General features: G+C 29.0%; 4 protein-coding genes and 1 non-coding gene across 6 annotated transcripts in view; 2 read left to right on the top strand and 3 right to left on the bottom strand.

Annotated features, from left to right (window-relative positions):
• LOC118067216 (small subunit ribosomal RNA) overlaps window positions 1-773 on the bottom strand; it is a 1,912-nt gene extending 1,139 nt beyond the window's left edge. The window contains exon 1 of the ribosomal RNA XR_004690341.1: window positions 1-773. This exon is cut by the window's left edge and continues 1,139 nt beyond it. This is a non-coding gene — a ribosomal RNA (small subunit ribosomal RNA).
• A 6,168-nt stretch (window positions 774-6,941) lies between these two features.
• S6kII (Ribosomal protein S6 kinase II) lies at window positions 6,942-10,854 on the top strand. The gene is made up of 8 exons (XM_035083824.1): window positions 6,942-7,711; window positions 7,801-7,961; window positions 8,044-8,150; window positions 8,465-8,642; window positions 8,729-8,894; window positions 9,011-9,914; window positions 10,064-10,325; window positions 10,401-10,854. The coding sequence occupies exons 1-8, from the start codon at window positions 7,480-7,482 to the stop codon at window positions 10,527-10,529; spliced, it is 2,139 nt and encodes a 712-aa protein (XP_034939715.1). The 5' UTR covers window positions 6,942-7,479; the 3' UTR covers window positions 10,530-10,854.
• A 379-nt stretch (window positions 10,855-11,233) lies between these two features.
• On the bottom strand, window positions 11,234-12,273 carry Tcs1 (Threonyl-carbamoyl synthesis 1). The gene is made up of 2 exons (XM_035083813.1): window positions 12,131-12,273; window positions 11,234-12,065 (listed from the first exon to the last, which is right to left on the bottom strand). The coding sequence occupies exons 1-2, from the start codon at window positions 12,170-12,172 to the stop codon at window positions 11,298-11,300; spliced, it is 810 nt and encodes a 269-aa protein (XP_034939704.1). The 5' UTR covers window positions 12,173-12,273; the 3' UTR covers window positions 11,234-11,297.
• Window positions 12,133-12,479, bottom strand: Polr3K (RNA polymerase III subunit K). Its single transcript, XM_035083814.1, has one exon. The coding sequence runs from the start codon at window positions 12,457-12,459 to the stop codon at window positions 12,133-12,135; it is 327 nt and encodes a 108-aa protein (XP_034939705.1). The 5' UTR covers window positions 12,460-12,479.
• A 227-nt stretch (window positions 12,480-12,706) lies between these two features.
• On the top strand, window positions 12,707-20,000 carry Ptpmeg2 (Protein tyrosine phosphatase Meg2). Of its 2 annotated transcripts, XM_035083811.1 has the most exons (9): window positions 12,707-12,989; window positions 13,871-14,104; window positions 14,200-14,289; window positions 14,486-14,626; window positions 16,098-16,361; window positions 16,435-17,066; window positions 17,142-17,292; window positions 17,368-17,575; window positions 17,656-20,000. In XM_035083811.1, the coding sequence occupies exons 1-9, from the start codon at window positions 12,957-12,959 to the stop codon at window positions 17,883-17,885; spliced, it is 1,983 nt and encodes a 660-aa protein (XP_034939702.1). In that variant the 5' UTR covers window positions 12,707-12,956; the 3' UTR covers window positions 17,886-20,000. The 2 variants fall into 2 exon arrangements, with proteins under 2 accessions (XP_034939702.1, XP_034939703.1); XM_035083812.1 differs by lacking the exon at window positions 14,486-14,626.
• Window positions 20,001-23,552: the final 3,552 nt, after the last annotated feature.

The following is a 23,552-nucleotide window of genomic DNA, read 5'->3' as shown; positions in this document are numbered from 1 at the left end:
ACCGCGACAGGATTATTGGACCGCTTTAGTTTTTACACTAAAGCTAAATCCACCGGTAGGACGTCCCACAAGCATGCCAGTTTACACCGCGAGCGGTGAACCGACAGTGTGGCACACAGATTCAACTACGAGCTTTTTAACCGCAACAACTTTAATATACGCTATTGGAGCTGGAATTACCGCGGCTGCTGGCACCAGACTTGCCCTCCAATTGTTCCTCGTTAAAGGATTTAAAGTGTACTCATTCCGATTACGAGGCCTCGGATGAGTCCCGTATCGTTATTTTTCGTCACTACCTCCCCGTGCCGGGAGTGGGTAATTTGCGCGCCTGCTGCCTTCCTTGGATGTGGTAGCCGTTTCTCAGGCTCCCTCTCCGGAATCGAACCCTGATTCCCCGTTACCCGTTACAACCATGGTAGGCGCAGAACCTACCATCGACAGTTGATAAGGCAGACATTTGAAAGATTTGTCGTCGGTACGAGACCATACGATCAGCTAAAAGTTATTCAGAGTCACCAAAGTAAACGATGGCCGAGACCACCGATTGGTTTTGATCTAATAAAAGCGTTCCTTCCATCTCTGGTTGGAACTCTAGTTTGCATGTATTAGCTCTAGAATTACCACAGTTATCCAAGTAAATGTGGGTACAATCTAAGGAACCATAACTGATTTAATGAGCCATTCGCGGTTTCACCGTAATTCGGTATGTACTTAAACATGCATGGCTTAATCTTTGAGACAAGCATATCACTACTGGCAGGATCAACCAGGGAACTTTGTAATGTGTTTATACACACACATCCGTTCTCAAAAATATGCGTTATATAGTAAAACAAATATATTATATTGAAGCCTTACTATGTAACACATATTTTGTGTTGTAGGTGAAAACTGGTGTTTCCATCAACACTTTTATACTTAAGAAATTAAAACATTCATTGATATGAATGTATAACTGAAAAGTTCAAACACTCTCTTTTTCTAAATTTATTAAAGATTTACTCTCGCTAGCTATTACTGTTAGCGACTTGGTTATATTTCGTATACGTAGTAAAAAAATTTTTACTATTCGTACTAGGGCTGAAGTGAGTATAACATTTCTGTTGTTTTTAGTTATATGCAACTGAGAGTATACATATAACAATTATGAACGCCTTCCGACGATTCACCACATAAGAGTCATTCAGTCTACGACATCGACTCGTGGCTATGTTGCGTTAGTATATATTGTTATGCTCAACTATTATATTTCGTACGACATTCAACTGCTCAGACGTTCAACTGTTTGCGATTTTCATCTGTTTGTAGTTTTCAGATGTTTTTGCTTTTCAACTGTTTTAACTCGACTATTTTCATGTTAGTAACGTGCAGCGTAAGAGAGCTGATCGCAGCACGACGACCGACTACTCCCCTCCACTCCGCACTCGAGAAAGCGTCACTGTATTAACTACGCAGCAATATAGTTAGAAGAAAACCTTACTACTACGTTATATTTATAATATATATACTTATCTTTATGGCAATTTTGTTAAACAAATTATGAATAGTAATACAAAACAAAAAAAAACATTTATTTACTCGAACTATTAAATTCCCATGACTTCGTCTAAGTATCTAAATCTAAAAATCAACAGTATTGAAAATGAATTATTTCCTTCGGTTTTTATTTTGAAAATAAATTTAATACGGATAATGACAAAATGAACATATCAACAAAAAACGGCGTGACTCTTAAGAATTTGTAGAAGCATAAAATTTTTAAAATATTTAAGCCGATTAATAAGTAACAAAAATATCAGTGGTCTGCAGTGGTCTGAGTGCGACCCGAAAGGTCCATACGACCAACTTTCCAGTGGAAAAAATAAAAAAACAATTTGAATAGAACCCGTTTCCATTTTTTATAACAAATGGAATTGTTATAAACGAAATGAGTCTGTTTTTATTCATTTGATATGGTTAGTTACTTTATTTCGGTAAAAGAAAAAATTGTGCGTTAGAAGAATTCGAATGTACCTCATAGATCCTTTTTTTCATTATTTACAACGAATTTCATTGTTATACACGAAAAAAGTATGTTTTCATTTATGGCATACGGTTGGTGACATTTTTTTAGTAAACGAAAAAATTATGCGTTAAAAGTACTCATATATATAGAAAGGGTCCCTATTTTTATTGTTTATAACAATTTAAAACTTATTATTTAAATATACTATGATCAATAATCACTTGTTAGTAACAATGTTCAATTGTTATGAACACAATTCCATATCATTGACAATTATTATCGACTATTATAGCGTCTTTAACGCTGTTTTCTCAATTCTGACACGAGTTTAAAATTCTTTCATTGCTGATATTGTTTTTTAAATTTTTTTTTTTCGATGAATTATTGTCATCATATATCCATACAAGTATTCCGATCATTTAATATTCATATTTCTGCAATGATCTTGAAATTTTGTTTAAAAAATGGTATAATTTATAAATTGCAAAATTCAAGTAATTTCCTTTTTTTCCAGTTTTTTGATTCTGCCAAAAAAATGGCTGGACCGATTTTGCTGAAAATCTAATCAGTTCTAAGTTACGTAATTACGCATCGAATGCAGTTGGTCCCACGTCGATATCATTTTTTGTTCTCGAGATAATCGAGGCGAAAAATAATTCCGAACGCACGTACGAACATACGCACATACGTACATACACACACACAGACGTCCACGTAAAAACTATCGTATTCAACTCTGGGGACCTTAAAACGTGGAGATATGTCAAAACTAGCGATTCGCAAAATCGGACCCATTACTATAACTTCCCACTGGGAAGTTAATTAGGTTTTTATTCATATTACACAGTTTGTAACTTTGTCTTAGTGAAAGAAAAAATTACGCGTTGGAAGAACTCAAATGTATTGCATAGCACTCGTTTTCAATTGTTTATGACAATTAAACTGTTATAAACAATTCACATCAACAAACGTAAGCTATAATCTTTCCTTCAATGTTCTTATCAAGACTATTTAAACTATATTCACGATATCATTATATAGTCTATAAAAATATTTTACATATTATGCCAATATTGGATACAATAGATCAGACATGGGCTACGTTTACATTAAGACTTCCAATGTCAACTGTATCAAATGATCTAAGTACTCAGTCACAGAGACTTCAAGAAGTTCTCATAGCCCATACCTACAGTAGATTCTCTTAAAGACCCAACAATTGAAGACTTTTGGACCTTTGACAAAGGGCCCAAGATTTTATGAGGTCTTGGGTGAACTTATAATTATACAGACTGACAATGTACAGTAAAGAATGTAAATGAAGATAATTTGTAAAAATTAGGGTCTTTGAAAGAACCTACTGTATTATCAAGATAAAAATATGATAGATTCTGTGGATTTTCCATTTCATTTACTTCAACTGACTTAGTTTAAAAATACCATGATTATTTGTATTATTTACTTAATTATTATTATCACCGTTATTACTTATGATTATTTAGTTCAAAGTTTTACCTACCATTAATTCCTAAGTTCAACATCCATGATAGAAAAGTAGAAAAAGTAATAAAAAGCATCTATGACTCTTCATATTCATTGAGCATTTTCATTCAAATTTGCCATAAAATCCATAAACGTTTTATAATTTTTCTTCCATGTATTATCATCAGACTGAGGCACTTGTGATACAAATTTAGTTCGGAATATCTCAATATCTTCTAAAGGCTTTAACCAAAAATTTCCAAATTTTCTTAATATTTCCGATCTTTCGTCCGACTCAATACAATATTTAAGAAGTGCATGTAATAAATCAACACATGATTTAACTCCATCATCTGATAAAATGAATTCCTTGATAAAAGAATCAATTGATTCTTGTTCAGCAAAAGCCCATCGAACGAAACTCTCAGCTTTTTCTGTACGTCTCAATGAAATACAGTGATGACATATCTCATGGCCCTTAGTAAGAACTATTTTCTCCTTCACTTGCAGGACTTCTTCTTCAGACTCCAATAAAAAGTGTAAAAATAGTTGAGAATTCTTATGAGCTTCATTACAATTCTCTTCATTCGATTTCCATATTTCCATAAGATGATTAATCATAAATTCATCATTTCTAAATTGACTCTTGTACTTTCTTCGCTCTTCTACAGTTTCTAACTTCCAATTCAGAAACTTACTCATTGAATCATATCGCCTATATTTCATAAAGTATTTACAAAATTTAATGTCTGGTATGTCACCCCCCATATCTAAATATTCATCCAAACAATGGTATGGATGGTCATGGGCAGTTTTAATCAAGTAATCAACATTAACGGACGTTTGCAGTAATTTGCGCGCCAAAAAACGCAGATATATACTAAAATTTGTGTTAATTTCGTGGTAAGTTGGTCCTCGACTTCCTGAGTTTAATTATAAATGTCTCAGCACTGATCAAAAAACTCATCCAATGAACACGACGAGAATAAAACCCATAATTTCGATTCATGGATCAAATTCTTCAATCGTTTGGCCATATTTCCCTATCACGATGCAATAATGGCGATAAAGCTCAAACAATAATATATTGTTGGATTTTCCTTTGATTCAGTAATATTTACTGCGACCTAATATGGAATGTCTTTCTTCCTCATCTTTATTACATTTTTTGAATTTATCTTTGATACTTTATTCTTTTTTTTCTGGCTTCACAGATTGTTCAATAGCCGTGGATAAAATGGCCGCAAAGGATGAAAATACCACGTTCGATGATGATGAGGATTCCTCTTTCTTTACATTGGATGAGCAAAGTCTTGATGAAATAAACCAGCCGGGGAGTAGAGCTTCTGAGGCGTTAAATGATTTCCAAAGTTTTCAAATGGAATACATTTTCAACAAAGATCCAAATCTGCACGATCATGATGCGAAATCTTTGGGTTCGAGTATAGGACTAACAACAAATCAGGTCCAGGTTGGTTTAATTGAACGAATTTTTTTAATCATAATTAAAAATTAAGTTCATCAGCCTAGAGAACTTTTATTAGCTATTCGATGTAGGTACTCATTCACCTCTACTAATGAAGTATCTCATTTTCTTTTTAATCTTTTCTGAATTACCTACGATATTAGACATCATATAGGATTTTTTTTTGTTTTTGTTGATGACGATAGAAAAGATTTAATTTTATTCACTTGAGTGTGTAATAATTTGATATTAATTCAACTATTATTCGTTGTAGAATTGGTTCCAAAATCAAAGAGACAATCAGCAACGAGAGAATATGTCGACAAATGTAAATAAAGAAAAGAAACGTTTTACAAATAGTCAATCGACTCAAAGAAAAATTTAAAAGAAAATAATTAATCGAAGGTTATTAAGAGTAGGATATGAAGAGATAAAAATGAATAATTAAAAAATCATTAAGACATTTGTCAAATTATTTTGATTATTGTTTTATTTCTTACTTCTTTGAATATTGAATAAAGAAAATGTTTGCTTGAATTTCATTGTATTACAGTTAATCTGCAGCCTAATCTTTCGGCTGCAATAAAAAATTTTTACTTTTTAATCCTTCCTAGATTTTTTTAGACGGATCCTCCCCTACTTTCACCCTTAATTTTATCACCAATTAGTATTTCCTCCTTTCCATGAATAAGAAGAACAAGCAGCACCACACGGTGAATCTTAGTTCCTCAATCAGTCATTCTAGTTACTTCATATGTGTATGTCTTACTGAAAGTATCATAAGTAGGAAAATCATTGAACAAAATTGTGCATAAAGTGATTACTGTAATAATGATTAAGTTCAAAAGACAATTATTGGTATCCTACATCACTTGAATCCTGTTCAGCAGTCGTAAGTTAATATTTAATTTTTAATTATTAGTTAAATAACTTGAAATAAATTCATACCGTGATTGTTTATCAAAGTATTAGTTTTCATCTTTTTATTTCATACAAGACATAGTAGATTTACTAATTGTTTTATTCTTGGATTTATGTTTAAAATCTTTTTGAAATGTATTCAATTCACAAAGGTTATATTTTTTAAAAGGGGCGGTATATCAGATGCCTACTAATCATAAGTCGATAATGTAGTATTTTGTTGTATCAATTTTCTCTCTGATACTTAGATGGTAAAGGCCTCTTTATTATCGACATACCAGCGAGCTACGTTGTTAATTTTATTGGTTTCAAAACGAAATATCTCTTTGTAATTGCCTATAACCTCACTTATTTTTAGGCCAGAAAAATCACAAATCGTCTAAACTTACTAATAATAAGTTTTTAAGTCGTAAAAGTTTTATAGAAAAATATAAATTTTTTGATATTCTTTTAAAAATTATTCCACTTCCGGTGCAAATAACATTGAATGAATGGTGACTTTAGAATGAATTTTTTTGCTAAAATAATCGGAAATGTATTTATTTCTTTATCTTAATCGACGCAGAATCATTTACTCTATTACATATATTAAATTCAGACAACCATCTAAAAATTTATAACTGTTATATACATCTTTAATAAACACACATTAATTAGATTCAAAGTTACCCGGGTAAAGGAATTTTACTGCGAATTAAACGGAAACAGATGTCATATATATATTTGTGGAAAGAAAGAAAAGCTTTCAAGCTCATTGCTAATTATTCATCAATATTAACATTTTTAATGAATATAATCGGTAATTATGTAAGTTAATAAATACTAAATATTTTCCTGGGCCTAATGATCAGTTAAATACAATTATATAACTGAATAGTTTTCTTCATTTTCAGCCAATTTTCATTTTCATTTTTCCCGGCTCTCTAATGGTAGTCCATTTTTGTATTTTCTAACCAATAATATTATCTGATGAGTGACCAACAAACAAGTAGAAGTGGCTTGACTTGTCTAGACAGTAATAAACAAAAAATGACGGTAATTTAACACATACACTTGTGCGCATATGTTATATCAACTAGTGAATGTAGCCAGAAAAATATTACTGTATTACATTGGAGCCCTTAGACAATATCATAGGGTGGCATATAGTTCGATAAATGTGACACATCAAATCAGTTTAAGGATAAGCTTTAAATTTTATCATTTTGTTGCTCCTAGTCTTTTCTTATTTTATTGCCCAAGTTATTCATAGTTTTTGCATTATTATGGTGATTGTTGAAAATAACATATTAAAGAAATTAAAAGATTATCTTAAATTTTTTTATTTTTTGGTGAAAGGAAATTTATAATATCACAAATGTTATCAATAATAGTTTATCAAATATCAATTTTAGCATAAATCTACAATGTCGTTGGTAAATTCACTTGTATTTCGGATAAATCAAGAACGTAATATCAAAAAAATATCAATTATTGTTTTTTTTTAACTTCTATTAGTTTATAACAATCAAGGTACAAGCCACAATTTATATGTAAATAATTGTTATCAATCAAACATAATATAAATATTAATTACATTAAATATTAAATAATTAAAGAAATAATCATGTCCACTCAAATAAATAATCATAAACTTCATAATACGTCAAAATCACATGAAATAGAAGTCAGTGATTTAGTTCGTAATGGTCACGAAAAAGCAGACCCTAGTCATTTTGAACTACTTAAAGTTCTTGGTCAAGGTTCATTTGGAAAAGTTTTCCTTGTGAGGAAAGTTGTTGGTAAAGATAAAGGTACTTTATATGCCATGAAAGTCTTGAAAAAAGCAACACTCAAAGGTATTGATTATTTTAAGGATTTACATAATTAATAACATGACTAATATATTTTTCGTTTATATAAAAATATAATTATGTTATTATTTCAGTACGAGATCGAGTTAGAACCAAAACAGAAAGGAATATTCTCGTGGATGTTGAACATCCATTCATTGTGAGATTACATTATGCTTTTCAAACTGAAGGCAAATTATATTTAATTCTTGATTTTTTGAGAGGCGGGGATCTCTTTTCAAGATTGTCTAAAGAGGTTTTTATGTTATTTTATTTATTAAAGTAAGTGTTGAAATTCAATATGATATGTTATTAATGATGATAATATCAATAAATAGGTGATGTTTACCGAAGAAGATGTCAAGTTTTACTTAGCTGAATTAGCGTTGGCGTTGGATCATATTCATAAGCTTGGTATCATTTATCGAGATCTAAAACCTGAAAAGTAAGTAACAATCCATTGCTATTTATAAATGAATTCAGAAAAAAAATTTTATTAAAAAAAAGTAAAATCAATAATTACGTAAATAAAAGCAAATGATGTTGCTTTGTTTGGATTTAGACTTATGTAAATACATTGTGTAATGTATTAAGTGATATTTATTTACTTTTGAATTATAAAATTTTTATTTGTTGTCTAAAAGTTCAAAACTAGTGATGAAATCTAGATCATTTTGATAACTTATTTCTTTTACTTTATGAATTAATAAAGAAATATTTTTTCAATTTAATTAACAGTATTTAATGTTAATTTTACAGTATACTGTTGGATGCTGATGGCCATATGTCTCTCACTGATTTTGGTTTGAGTAAGCAACCTGTGGATGATAGCAAAGCATATTCTTTTTGTGGTACAGTAGAGTATATGGCACCAGAGGTAGTGAATCGTCAAGGTCATTCGTTTGCAGCTGATTGGTGGAGTTTTGGAGTTTTAATGGTATATTTATTACAATACATATAATATTTGATTTATTTTTATTTATTTATTAATATTGATTAAAAAATAATATTCATTTTTATTAGTTTGAAATGCTAACTGGTGCACTGCCGTTTCAAGGAGCAAATAGAAAAGAAACCATGACACAAATATTAAAAGCTAAACTGGGAATGCCATACAATATTTCGCCTGAAGCGCAATCACTTTTGCGTGTATTGTTTAAAAGAAATCCAGCTAATCGAATAGGAAATAGTAAGATGATTATTTATTAATTATTTATGAGTTTTTTTTTTAATACATTTTTTTACATTCCTGGATCTTGAGACAACTAAAAATTCAATTAACATAAATATTAATTATTATTTCAGATGGAATTGAAGAAATAAAAAATCATGAATTCTTTAAATCTATTGACTGGGATGCACTTTATAGAAAAGAAATAGTACCGCCATTCAAACCAGCTGTAAGTCATGATGATGATGCATTTTATTTTGACAGTGAGTTTACGTGTAAAACTCCAAAAGATTCACCGGGTGCTCCACCAAGTGCAAATACACATGAACTTTTTCGAGGATTTAGTTTTGTTGCACCTGGTTTACTTGATGAGTCTAAGCCTATTTTAGAGAATAAAAATAATATTAGTGTATACAGTTCATTTCCAACATACATAAATTTAAATTCTATCAAAGATGAGTATGAATTAAAAGATGAAATAGGAAATGGAAGTTACAGCATTGTTTATCGAGCAACTCATAAAGCAACAAAGAATGAATATGCTGTTAAAATCATTGAAAAAAGTAAACGCGATCCAACAGAAGAAATAGAAATTTTACTTCGATATGGATGGCATCCGCATATTGTCAGTCTACGTGCTGTATATGAAGATGAAAAACGAGTTTACTTAGTATTGGAGTTATTAAAGGGAGGTGAACTATTCGATCGCTTAATAACAAGAAATAACTTCACCGAAAGAGAAGCTGCTGAAGTTATATATACAATCACGAATGTTGTTCATTATTTACACGAAAATGGTGTGGTTCATCGAGATTTAAAACCATCGAATATTATTTATGCTAAACCTGGAGGTGATCCAAGTACATTATGTATTTGTGATTTTGGATTTGCAAAACAACTCCGTGCTGAAAATGGACTGTTAATGACTCCATGCTATACTGCTAATTTTGTTGCACCTGAAGTATTAAAGCGGCAAGGATATGATGCTGCTTGTGATATATGGTCTCTAGGAGTTTTACTGTACATAATGCTATCTGGGTAATTATTATTATTATTGACATTTAATTTATACACATTTTTAAAAATTACCCAAAGTAGATTTTATTTTTAATGACTGTGCTTTTGGAATATATTATTATTTTACATAATTTACCATAATTATATTCTAAAACAATTGTACTTTTCAGGTATACCCCTTTCCCTAACATTCCAGGAGACAATGCGAATGATATCTTGAACAGAATCGGACCGGGATACATCAATGTTGATGATGGTATTTGGAATGAAATTTCTAATGAAGCTAAAGAACTTGTTAGAAAAATGCTACACATTGATCCTCGTCGTCGACTCACTACTGCAGCAATTCTAAAATATCCATGGATTGTTAATAGACAAAATCTTCCGCAAAAATGTATTCCAAATGCTGTGAAGGATCCTAAAAGTTTAAAGGTTTATATACTAATAAAATATCTATTTTTATATTTTTTAATAAAATATCTAATAAAATTTATTATCTCATTTCAGACTGCAGTAACTGCAACATATAAGGCCATGTCAAATAATACAAGATTACCTCATGTTGGTCCAGTAGTTATGTCCGAGTTAGCTCGAAGAAGAACTCAAGCAAAGCCAGATAATTTAACTAGAGTTTAATATATATATATATATATATAAATACATTACAAATTAGAGTGAGTTTTTCTTACATTACAAATTGAATCTTTATTTATGTAAACGTAGTTAGTTAAAGAAAGCTCAAAGGTCTAATTATGTTCTAGAAAATACAGTGCAGATTTATAGTCCAATGTACTAAATATTAATTTTTTGAATTGTTATATTTGGAATAATTATTTATAGTAATTCAAGTTATTAACAATCGTAATATTGGCCTATAATTTGATTGAACGACAAATAAGATTAAGATGATTGAATCATAAAATCTAAATTATGAATATTATTAATGGCATCAAAATTTAAATGTTTATATATCTAACAGTTGAAGTAAATTTTAATATTTATGATACAAAGAAAATAATCTATTTAATCAATTTTTTAAATATAAATTTACTTTTATTTTTTTTAGTGATGTTATTATTAATAGTTTATGATAAAAAAAAATGAATAAGTTGTTTTTTTTAAAGAATGAAAAATTATGTTCACTATCATATCGCTTAAATGTTGAAAATTATGAATAATGCTGGTAATTACTATGTAAAATGAAAACATAACGATAATGAAGATAATTTTTTGACGCTTTAGATGTTTCATGAATTTTTCATTATTATCGTATCAATTTTTCTGTAGAAAATACCATGAATAAAAGTATGTTTATGTGCAAAATAATTTAAACACTATTATAGAATATAAATATTTTATTTTTACATTATTTTCATCCAATTACACAATAGACAATATTCATTTTTATTCATCTCTTTTTTGTAATCCATATTTATGCAACAATCTTAAGGTATTCTCATAGCCAATACCTTCTCGGATTATTTTATATTTACTCTGTTCACTCAGATCTACAATAGTTGAACCTACTCTCCTACACTCTTTTGTTTTTTGCTTATCCGGATTACTGTAGAAAATTCCTCCTAAATCGCGCCATAAATGAGTAAATTCATCCGGATGAAAACTACTTTGATCACCACTTGAATTAGCACTTGTAAGTGCTATAGGTTGACCTACGGCTTGACATAAAGTTCTAATGAATTTGCTTTGTGGTACTCTTATACCAACAGTATCAATTCCTGGATTCAAATTTGCATTTAACTTTGGTTTACGTTTTAAAACAACAGTAACTGGTCCCGGTAACAATGATACAATAAGAGGAGGTGGTAAATGGTCCAATTCAGCCCAATGTTTGATTTCTTTAACACAACTCAGACATATAGCAACAGGTTTATTCGCATCACGTCCCTTAAGCTCATACAGTTTTTTAACTGACTGTGTATTCTGAGCTAGAGTAGCTAGACCATAAACTGTGTCTGTAGGAATTGCAATTATTTTCCCTTCTAGGATTAATTTTACAGCAACTCCAAAGCATCGAGTTCCACCCATGTAAAAATGCTTGGCAGAAGGTTTTAACTGACTCACAGTATTGCCGGCTTGATGCATGATGACTGAAAGTGGAGGTAGATGATTCACTCTAATTATGGTCCTTATACTTCCAAGTATTCTTTCATGCTGTGAATATAAGGTTAAGTTACTTTATTTCACGAGTAAATATTTTTAAAGTAATAACAATTTACCTTTATTCGCGCCAATTGTGTCCACACTGTTGGTTGCAACATTTGTAAAACGTGGTCATAGGTTCATCAGCTGATCTCGTTTGAATTTGCATAAAATATGCGTAAGGATGTGAGCACTTTGGACAACGTTCTTCAGTTGAATCTACGTTTTTCCAGGCTGCTGAACCACCCAAAACATCATCTAGTTCTTTAAGCTTTAAATAACTTCTTTTGCTTATTTTCCGTGGTACATTATAAATATATGGACAAGTATTACAAGCAAAATGTAGCCCAACTGTACCTTCGTTTATTCGGAGAGCATTACCACAAGTAGGACAAAATAGTAACATATTCTGTCATTAATTATTATTATGTTAATTGAACTAATTACAAAACACGTTTATTTCAGTCTCGTGTGCCAAATGTGAATCACCGCCATCTTGCTCAAATACTGGCCGCCATGTTGCCGGCTGTCAGAAAATTGTAATGGCGACATCTTTAGAATTTTATGTGAACTAATTACTCAATATGTCCTCCATAGTTGTAGATCTATGATTATATGATTCTTCTCTCGTCTACATAAAACAAAGCATAGTTTATGACTAACTAAGCACGAACAAGTGTTGATGTCACATATTTAAAAACGTGGTAATCGCATGATGAACTTGTAAATTTTTTCCTTCCACTCATTTTTTTAAACATCAAGTGGTCTTCCACTTTGTGTCTTAATAATGAAGTGACAATAATGACTTTAGATATTTAAAATTAAAAAACTTTTAAGAATGTTTTCCATTTGACATTTTAATTAATAATAACTGCTCGCGTGGTGTGTTTGTGTTGAGAAAAAATGGCAGCCGCTTTAACCGTAGAACAGGAACAAGTAAGTGATTGTTTTAATAGCCATTTAATATTATAACTCTGAAAATTTATGTTAATGAAAATTTTGTATTTTTAATAGATTTATTAACATAATTTTCTGGATATTTTTTATTTATTTTTTATCATATACCGCCAGATAAACTTACAAACAGATTTTTGACATTTATAATATGACGTCAAAAATTCAATATTTGAAAGAAAATCTAATTAAATATTTATATAAAATAATCATATTTGCACTTTTCTTATCATAAATTGTTTATTTTTTATTGATATAAAAAAAAAAATTGACTAAAAAATTTATTTCTAGAAAATAAACAAACAGGTTATAAATAAAAGAATCAATGAAGTTTATTTAAAAATTCAAACAAGTTGAATATTTTTATTTATGGAATTTTAATAGCGAATTTATTTCTTATCAATAAATTTTTGTTCTTTTCTTGACACATGTACTTTTCAAAGTATTCATAGACTATTTTACAGCGGGTGGGGTACAGGAAATAACGGCGGTATAAGGGGGGAAAATCATACTAACGGAAGTAACGTTGGTATCCCAAGCATGTATGACAAAAAAGCATAGAATTAATCATTCAAAAACTCTTTTTTTAATTTTAAATCTAACGCTTAGATGTTATTTTTCAAACATATGGACATAACATTTAAAATAAACAATAGATGATTACATTTATTTGAAATATCACTTGCAAATGACTATTTTTATAACAAATAATTCTTCTAATAAATATTCAACTGCTTGGAATATTGATACTTTTAATGTCCAATTAAATATTCAATGCAATTACCCGAATAAAAATAAACAAGTTCGATAAAACTTCACAGATTTGTTAATAGTATGAATAAATATTAAATTTATTTTTATAGGCAACGAAAGAGTTTATAGAGGCTGTAAACAAGTGTCGTGCAGGCAGAAGAGCAAGTCCAGTTTCCTGGAGCACAGCAGTTAAATTTTTGGCTGCACGTAAATTCGAAGTATCACGGGCTTTAGTGCTTTACGAACAACACGAAGCAACAAGACGTCGTGAGGGTCTCGCTGCATTACATCCAACTCAGGAGCCACTTCTCTCTGAGTTGCGAACTGGGAAATTTACTGTTCTGGTAAGGGAATAGCATGACTCTGACAGTGTGAATATGAAATAATATATTACATCATCACTATTCAAGTATAATGATAATAACTTATTGTATTCTAGCCATCTAGAGATGCCACAGGTGCAGCCATAGCTATTTTTACAGCACATCTACATCTTCCACAATGTACAACGCATCAGACAACATTACAGGTTAGTTAATAAAATTTGTTTTATAATTAAAAGTTACTCGAAATCATAATTGAAACCAATTAATTGGAAAAATTTAATTTAACCTTTACATAACTGTGTAGAGTTTATAAAAAAAAAAAGTGTATTAACACACAATATGGTTGGAATATGTGACTAATTGCATTAATTATCAACCATTTTATTTGAAATCTTTCAGGGAGTAGTTTATCAACTAGATGCTGCATTGGAAAGTGCTGAAACTCAAAAGCACGGATTAGTTTTCATTTATGACATGTCCGACAGCAAATATCAGAATTTTGATTATGATTTGTCACAAAAAATTCTTACATTGCTAAAGGTAATTTAATAGTAATTAACCCATATTTATTACCTGTAATGGCATAGTGGTTTCTTAAAATATGGAATTGGAAATAATTCTTTCAATTAATTCATCCATAACATTTATTAATATCAATCCGGGAATAATCAAATTACTTTCATCATCATATTAACTGTGATAACTCAAGAAAATTCCTTTTCAAATTTTTCCAATAAATCATAAGTTATACCTTTTATTTAGTCTTGTTAAAACCTAGATGAATATTTTTTTTTTAAATTCTACCAATTTTCAACTGAATTATTATGTTGATTTTGTTATAGGAAGACTAGTAAAAAGAATGGTTTGATATTGATATTAGGTAGTTGCTTGTGATAATAAAAAATATTTTTCTAATATACAAGATTTTTCCACATTATAGGAATCGCGATTAACAATCCCGGATGAAAATACTTTAATGCCTGATGCATTGGAGCTCGATATACAAGGACATTAATAGATAAAATATACTCTCTCTCTTGATTGAGCACATCACACTCACCCTTCTTTGTTCACACATACACACACTCATTCATCCCCTTGGAGCTACTGCTGTAGCAGATGAAGAGGGAGAGATGGCTTTCCACGAGGCGGAGTTGTGCAACCCCAAAACGTAAAAAGGGGACTTGTTCCGAATAGCGCATGTCCGTACTCGTGGACGTCACACGACGCTTTTTGGTCAGTAGTCATTGCTTCCTCTTTGTACGAGCATTGCTCAAATTTTAGACAACCTAAATCCTTTCCCTTTCCTACAAGGTATTTGTTAGTCCTCTTCTTCTTTTTTTTCATTTCATTTATCATCTCGCTTGTGGCAAAAATCGAAGAGTAATTATCATAGTTGCTTTGTGCTGAAATAAATGGTTAATCCAGCTGTTTGTCTCCTTTTTTTTTTCAAGTCTATCTACTGTGTACAGGGAATAGGAACACTAATCGAGTGTTATCGATTGACGGACGGTCTACACACTACCGGTTTTAATATATTATTTGTCTAATAAATTATCATTATCGAAGGATGAAATGCTAATTAAACCATCAACATAATTAAAGATAATTATAATAGTGACCTTCAGTGACCTTTTCTTTTTAATTCATCCCTATGGTGATTTCAAAAATATCTCTTTTCGTTCTTCGATAATTTACCTTGGATGGTAATAACAATAACTAAATGCTGACAGGTATTTTGATAGAATTAGTAGTTGAAGTGAACCATTGAATTGTAAATATTTTCAGTTGTTTTTAAAAAAATAAACTGACTTTTAGTGATAAATTATTATTAACCCCACTTAATAAATGATCTTTATTATTTCTCGAGTTCTGGGTCATTGGAAGAAATCCAAGTTTAATGTCGTCGCATATTAATAATAGAATAATTGCTCAATGCGCATTTTTACTGATTTTTAAATCGAGTTATGTTTAAATAAAAATGAAATAATTACGTTTAATGTATTTCTAGGGAGGCTATCCAGCTAAATTGAAGAAGGTTCTCATTGTCACTGCACCACTTTGGTTTAAAGCACCTTTTAAGATCCTCCGGCTATTTGTTAGAGAGAAACTCAGGGATCGTGTATTTACTGTGTCTATTCCTCAGTTAACACTTCATATACCACGGGATTCTTTACCACGACGTTTAGGTGGTACTTTGGAAATTCAGCATGAAGCCTGGTTGCTCCATTGTCTCAAGTCCATGACGAATCGAAGTGGAGGTGAACTTTGTGAGGTATTATTTATTTTAAATGATTATTATATTACCAATTGATATATGAAACTCTAATGATGTTTATTATTTAAAGGTTACCCCACAAGTGGGTAGTCCTCTGTTGTCGACGATAAAATCAACCATAAGTGTCAATCAAAATCCAGACAATCTAAATATAAGTAATCCTACAAGTCCTGTGACTGAAAAACATAAAATAAAAAATGGTAATGTGACGATTGGAGATATTGAAATAACAAATGGAGATTGTTGGATTGCAAGTGATGAAGCTCCATCTCCTATTCAACCACCCTCGTCAGCGAGTTCTGGATTCAGCGACGATGACAGCCTCCATGGAGACTTGGGAGTGCAGGCTCTCACCATGGAACAACTTATTGAAGCTATTCATTCTCGTGGAAGAGATGGACTTGTCGCTGAATATACGGAAATAAGACAAAGACAGCCTGATGGAACTTTTAACAATGCTAAGTTAAAACAAAATCAGCCGAAAAATCGTTATACTGATGTACTTTGCTATGATCATTCGAGAGTATGTTTATCTCAAGTTGAAGGTGATGCTACGACAGATTATATTAATGCCAATTTTGTTGATGGCTATAAACAAAAGAATGCATTCATCAGCACTCAAGGACCATTACCAAAAACCTGTGGAGATTTTTGGCGAATGATATGGGAGCAACAAACTCTTGTTGTTGTTATGACTACTCGGTAAATTTCATTTTATTATTATTTAATTTTTAAGTTTTAAAAAATAAAGATTATTATACATGAATATTATTTTAGCGTTATCGAACGTGGACGTACAAAATGTGCTCAATATTGGGGTCCTGAACCAGGAGATGAAGTTTCAGCAGGCGGATTTACAGTGACAACACTTGATGTTGAAACAAATCCAGATTATACAATATCAATGTTACTTTTGACCAATAACAAGGTACGATTATTTCTAAGAATTAATTATAATGTAATTAAAATTTAAAAACTCATTCAATTTAATTATTTATTATAGACTGAAGAAACTCGAGAAGTTTGTCACATGTTATATACTGCTTGGCCAGATTATGGGGTTCCTCAATCAGCAACAGCACTTTTACAGTTTCTTTCACTAGTGAGACAACAACAAACAAAAATGTTAGCAAATAGAGGCGACACATGGGCTGGTCATCCACGAGGTCCACCAATTGTCGTACATTGTAGTGCTGGAATCGGACGAACTGGTTAGTGGATTTTATTTTAAAACAATTTAGATAAAAATTTTTTCAATGTTGTTAACTATTATTTATATGATTGTTTATAGGAACATTTTGTACTCTGGACATTTGCATATCTCGCCTAGAAGACACTGGAACAGTTGATATACGTGGTACAGTGGAAAAAATTCGAGCACAGCGAGCTTACAGTATTCAAATGCCAGATCAGTATGTATTTTGTCATCGTGCTCTAGCAGAGTATGCGTTGTCAAGAGGAATGTTAAATCCTCATCATCTTGCCATGCTACCACCTACTGTTGAGGATGATTCTGAATAGGTTACCAAGTTAGTATTAGATACAATCGATATATTCCAGAATTGTTCCTTCCTACTACTATTAATCTTTTTATATTAATCAGATTACTCTCGTTCTTTGTCTTTCGGAATCAATATTGTTTTCTTTGTGTAATTTCTGATTATTTTAAAATTCTAGTCTCATCAAAAAAAAAAAAACAATTGTCAATAAGAAACGTCAAAAATTATTTAAAAAAAAAAAAAGATTTTTTGTGTAACAAATTTGTTGTGTGTAAATTTTGAAAAAATGAATTAAAATCCAGATAAAATAATTTTACAAATATATATTTAAGCTTTTTTTTTATTTCAAAATTATAAACATTACAAATGTGTATAAGTCTAAGAAGAATTCATTAAAATAAAACTAATCATTAATAATTCATTGTCATTGTTAAAATTTAGATTTTACATCTAAAAAATAAATTAAAAAAAAAAAAAAACAAATCCTGTGATCTCTTTTAAAGTTACACAAAAAATTGTGGATGAAACTAAATAAAAAGAAAAAAACAAATGTCGAGAAAAGAAAACGATATCAAAAAAAAGAAAAATATATTAAATAAATATGAATATTTTTCAAATAAACATTTATCTATATTGCGGAATTAGCTATTTTAGTTTTTTTGTAGATTCCGATAAACTTATGTTACAAAATGAGAGAGAGTAAATCTTAGAAATATCCATTCATCATATAAGAACTTTTGTTTTTTCTATCATACATAAATGTTTTATTTACACTGCAAGTCTAATATTTCCAAAGTGTGTTATAATAACACACATAAAATATATTTAATATAAACTTCCTGTAATTGAATTATATGATTTGCAGTGTAGTCATGGTCATTTGGTATATTATTACCATAACATTTTTAATAGTAAAAAAATCCTTTACTGATTATGTTTATATTTTTTACAAAACTTATTGCTTATTTTATTGCTTTCTAGTATGAAAATTATTTGATTTTATTTAGTTATCAGTGATTTTTATTATTCACCATAATGTGATGTTGGATGTTTCAATAAAAGTCAGGCATCTTATGTGATGAATATAATATCTGTGAAATAAAAACGATAGATGTGAAAATGTATAATCCTAAATTTTTTCAATTGTAAAACTGAATTTTTATGAGTATCAATAAGTTATGCAGTTATTGTTAAATTGATAATTAAATGATAAATAATTCATACTTAATGATGATTTTAATAGAGGATGAATATTATTATAATTGTTATATTAAATTGATGTAAATTTTCCAAATGTCCAATAACTGCATAGTTTAATTAACTTTATTGTATTCTTTTTATTTAAACACATTTAATAATATGTAAGGGCATAATTAATTATAATTAATTCATTTATTTATTTATGTATTTGCTTTCATTCAATAATTACGTTCTGAACGTTGTTGTAATATTTACAAGACTCTGGGATCAGTATTGTTCTTATGTGTTTTAAACACACTTTTTCACTATGTCAAAAAAAAATTATTGTTTTATTAATATACAATAGAATTTTCATACGTTATATAGTTTATTTATTCATGATTTTATTTTATTAACAAAGTATAATTAGTCCGTAGCAGAAGTAATTGAAATGGCATTATAATTAAATATAATTGGATAGAAGTTAACTTTTTACAAACATTGAATAATACCTAATTCAATATATTTATTGAATATAAATAAAACTAGAAGAGAGTTGATAAGATACTTTTGCTAAAGACTCGTTATATATACATATTTTTTTTTTCACTACAAGAACTAGTTGTGGTAGGGAAATTTAATATTTATGTTCTTAGAAAATGAAAAAAAATGATTAACATTGTTATGTTTATATGATTATTATTATTATTATTATTATTATTATTATTATTATTATTATTATTAATGTAATGCTTTACATTATTATGGCTATTATTGTAACTCTTTTTATCACTATTATTTTGATTAATTATTGTGAAAAATATTTCTGTAATTCTAGACAATTAATGTCGATGTCACATACCGGAAAAAAATGAAGTAAATAAAGATGCTTTGTATTTCGCAATTGAGTAGAAACTGTCCATTAAAATTATACGGAAAAATGTACAACATTTTCAAATATTTACTACAAAAAAAAAATAAACTAATTGTTGATTGTCAACATATAAAAGTGTTCTGTGAAAGATAATGAAAAACAAATTGTATATACCATGACCTCAAATAATTATCGCACATTATATATCTGATTAATAAAATATTTAATATATTGCAGATAAAAAAATATTCTCATTTATTTGATGCTTTTATTATTATTATTATTATTATTATTATTATTTTGTTCTCTATTAAACCGCCATTTTTAATACATTATTTGTAAATATGAGAATTTCGGAATGATTCTTTGTTTAAAAAATTTCTAGGATCTTCTGTTTGTAATAAAATGATATCCTGATGGATTTAAAGCAATTTATAATTATTAAGGGTTAGTTAACTGACGTGCAACATTTAAATAACCATTAACCGTAATATAACCTTTATTTTTGTTTTTTTAAATACAACGTATTAGAGCTGTGTGAACCCTCTCGCGAAAGTAAAGTAAAAAATTCTTTTTTAATGGATATCTATAATATTTGACAAATAGATGAGTGTGCCAACCTTCATTTCGTTAGTACCACCTCCAATTTGAAAAAAATAAAGATTCAAAATTTTTTTAGTTTCAAACTAAAAAAAAAAGTTTATAAGAATTGTGCCTCCCCAGTAAACACTGTTATATTGTAGTTATACAACTGTTATATTGTAGTTATGTATATCCTTGACATAGTTTTTGTTACATATTTTATTACAGTTATGTACCATAGAAGTAACGTAGATGTTACTATTTCCGCCTTAATTATATAACATTGTTTTATAACTTTGTTATATTACAGTAATATTATGGTTTCATAACATTTTTATCAACATTGATGTTGTTTAAATTAAAAAAAATTGTCAGCAATGTATTTTTATGGGATTTCATTACTTGTGTTTACTATTCTATTATTTTTCAAGTGTAATTTAATTTCTTTGGTAAATTGAATTTTTTCTATTTGGGGGGATTCGAACCTACGACCGCCCGCTCGCACGCAACTTATTAAAAACCTACGTTTTTACCCACTAGGCTATTCTGATACTTAAATTCCAAAAGAAAAATAGGCCCATATAAACATATATTTTAGTTACATGTATAAATAACAAAATGAATTTGTTATAAACAATTGAAAATTGTATTTATTGAAGAAGTAATGTGTATATCATATGTATTTGGATGTTTTCATCAAACATTGATTACAACTATTTAAATTTGTTATAAACAATTACTAATGGGAAGTTTGTCGTGTTAGCACAGACAAAGTGTGCTCAGACCTATTTTTAAGAATTGAATTGTTTTAAATTATTTATTGCAACCTGATAATAAAGTAAATGAAACTGCCTTCTCAAATATGAACATTGTCAATATTGTAATATCTTCCATTACAGTCATACTTTTCTTAATAACACATGTGATGTTAATGGTAATGAACAGCCCAATTAAAATTGAAATAAAATAAATAATTATAAATAATAATGTTTTTGTTAAAATTCGATTAAAATCAGGAAAAGTATGGGATAAAAGTAGGATGAGTTTAGAATAAAATAAAAAAAATTTCGGCCTACGAAAACACTGATTTGTTGCGTATTCCGACTCTAATTAAGATTTGTTCATCTTAAGTTAAACCTTGAGAAAGGATTGTCTTGGGATAAAAATAAGTGCTATGATGTGACTCGAGTCTACTACTATAAAAAATATTAGTATAATGTATAATTCATTCATGACTAAATAAATCTTTAATTTTATTACAGTAAGACAATTAGGTAACATTAATAAAATTAATTACCTAACTTATCAACAAGTGAATAAGCTTATCATTTCAATGACTACTAAAAATACTCGATCATCGACCAAGTCTTTAACATTCCACAAATTAAATACAATAATTAGGTGATTTACTATCAACATCTTTGAAAAAATTAACAATTTAGTGTATATGCTCAATTTATGAAGTAAAATTATTCTCAAATCACAATGAAATTTTTCTTTGATGCTTTTTAATGTGCAATTAATAAGAAACAACAATATTAATTTTTCTCTTCGTGTGTAATGTTAAAAGTAAAAAAGGGGTTTTTTATATCAGCTATAAGTCAGCTTTATTATAAAATTTGTTAGTATTTGTCAAAGCTATTTTCGGCACTCCGACTTGACATTGTTCGTTCACTTGACATCAACTGTATAAATCAAACTTTTTCTCTTAAAAACACTCACTTTTACTTTTAAATGTTCGCTTTTGCGTTGTGATTATGCAAATGTTGCATAAAATTGAAACTGCACTTGTATTTTCACAAAAAAAACAGAGCAAAAATACACGGTGTGCAATGGTCGACATCTAAGTCTCAAGTGATTTCAAACAGTTTTCGTTGCCTAGGCTACCAGTCTTGTGCGCTGTCTGGCGGTGAAACTAAATTTCGTGTCACCATGCGCCACCTGGTAGCGCATTGAATACCTCTAGTGGCATAGCTATGAAACATCAAACTTTTCAGCGGTAATGGCCCGTCGTGGATTATTTTTAAATTTAGAGTAAGTAATAATTAAGTATATACAATAATATGCAATTCTAACTGGAAATACTTAAAATGCATTCTACAACAATCACATGTCCCATCATTTGTTTTATTTTATTCTTTTATTTTTATAAATATGATTATATATTGATTTGAATAATTATCAAAACATTTTTTTTATCATTTAAGTGATGTGTAATAGAATAGAGAAAACAATTAGGGACTTTCCTATTCATTATCACAACCGCACTATATATGGTTCATTTCTGTATTGATTGTTTTATTATTAACAGCAACAAGAGCCAAAAGTCATAATTGTTTAATTATTATTTTTTTTTTCATATATACATGTATACTATATCGTTTGAATTACAGGTACGTAAGTAAAATTAACAAAAGTAAAAACATTAGTGTTTGTTTTTTCGTGTCGTTTTTTGTTAATTCATCATTCTAAAACCTATAATTAACGAATTAATTAGACATCAAATGAATAAATTTCTCTTTTAGAAGTTTCGTCCTGTTTTATACAATTTTTGAATCAATTTTCTTTTTTTTTTGTTATTTTTTTATTTTCGTTAATTTCAACTTAAATGGCCCCCGAAATTGTTTTCAGTCTTAAAAATGAAAAATTTTGTTTTGAAAATACAAAAATGCCATTTAATTGAGTATGACTGAATTAAAAGTCTCAGACAATATTCAAATAAGTGCTAACAATGCTTTTACTTTAAGTATAAAATTAAAAAAAAATAGTATTAAATTACTTTGATAAATGGTATTTTTTTCAAAAAAATCTCAATTTAATATAATTTTAAGTAGTTAATTTTTTTTTCTCTTAACTCTATAATCAGTTATCTAACATTTAAGGCATTTTTTTAAAGTTTTCCTTACACTTTTTACTACATTTAACGTCAAACTATTAAAAAAAAAAAGTAGTAAAATTGATGCTGTAATGATGTAAAACAAATAACTCAACAAAAATCATTTTTGTTTGATTTAAAATGTAAATAAAAGTTCATTTTATAATTGATGATAATTG

This window comes from Chelonus insularis, unplaced genomic scaffold (genome assembly GCF_013357705.1).
Source record: "Chelonus insularis isolate UGA/USDA-ARS -01 unplaced genomic scaffold, ASM1335770v1 contig_36_pilon, whole genome shotgun sequence".
In the NCBI taxonomy this organism is placed as follows: domain Eukaryota; kingdom Metazoa; phylum Arthropoda; class Insecta; order Hymenoptera; family Braconidae; genus Chelonus; species Chelonus insularis.
The sequence above is the reverse complement of the archived record's forward strand: the minus strand, read 5'-3'. Positions and strand labels throughout refer to the sequence as shown.

Coding starts and splice junctions, on each gene's coding strand:
- S6kII (XM_035083824.1), top strand. CDS start 7,480: ATGTCCACTCAAATAAATAATCATAAACTTCATAATACGTCAAAATCA. Junction 7,712..7,800: donor GAAAAAAGCAACACTCAAAG/GTATTGATTATT, acceptor TTATTATTTCAG/TACGAGATCGAGTTAGAACC. Junction 9,915..10,063: donor CTGTACATAATGCTATCTGG/GTAATTATTATT, acceptor TGTACTTTTCAG/GTATACCCCTTTCCCTAACA.
- Tcs1 (XM_035083813.1), bottom strand. CDS start 12,172: ATGTTGCAACCAACAGTGTGGACACAATTGGCGCGAATAAAG. Junction 12,066..12,130: donor CACAATTGGCGCGAATAAAG/GTAAATTGTTAT, acceptor TTATATTCACAG/CATGAAAGAATACTTGGAAG.
- Ptpmeg2 (XM_035083811.1), top strand. CDS start 12,957: ATGGCAGCCGCTTTAACCGTAGAACAGGAACAA. Junction 17,067..17,141: donor GTTGTTGTTATGACTACTCG/GTAAATTTCATT, acceptor ATATTATTTTAG/CGTTATCGAACGTGGACGTA. Junction 17,293..17,367: donor TACTTTTGACCAATAACAAG/GTACGATTATTT, acceptor TATTTATTATAG/ACTGAAGAAACTCGAGAAGT.
- Polr3K (XM_035083814.1), bottom strand. CDS start 12,459: ATGTTACTATTTTGTCCTACTTGTGGTAATGCTCTCCGAATAAACGAA.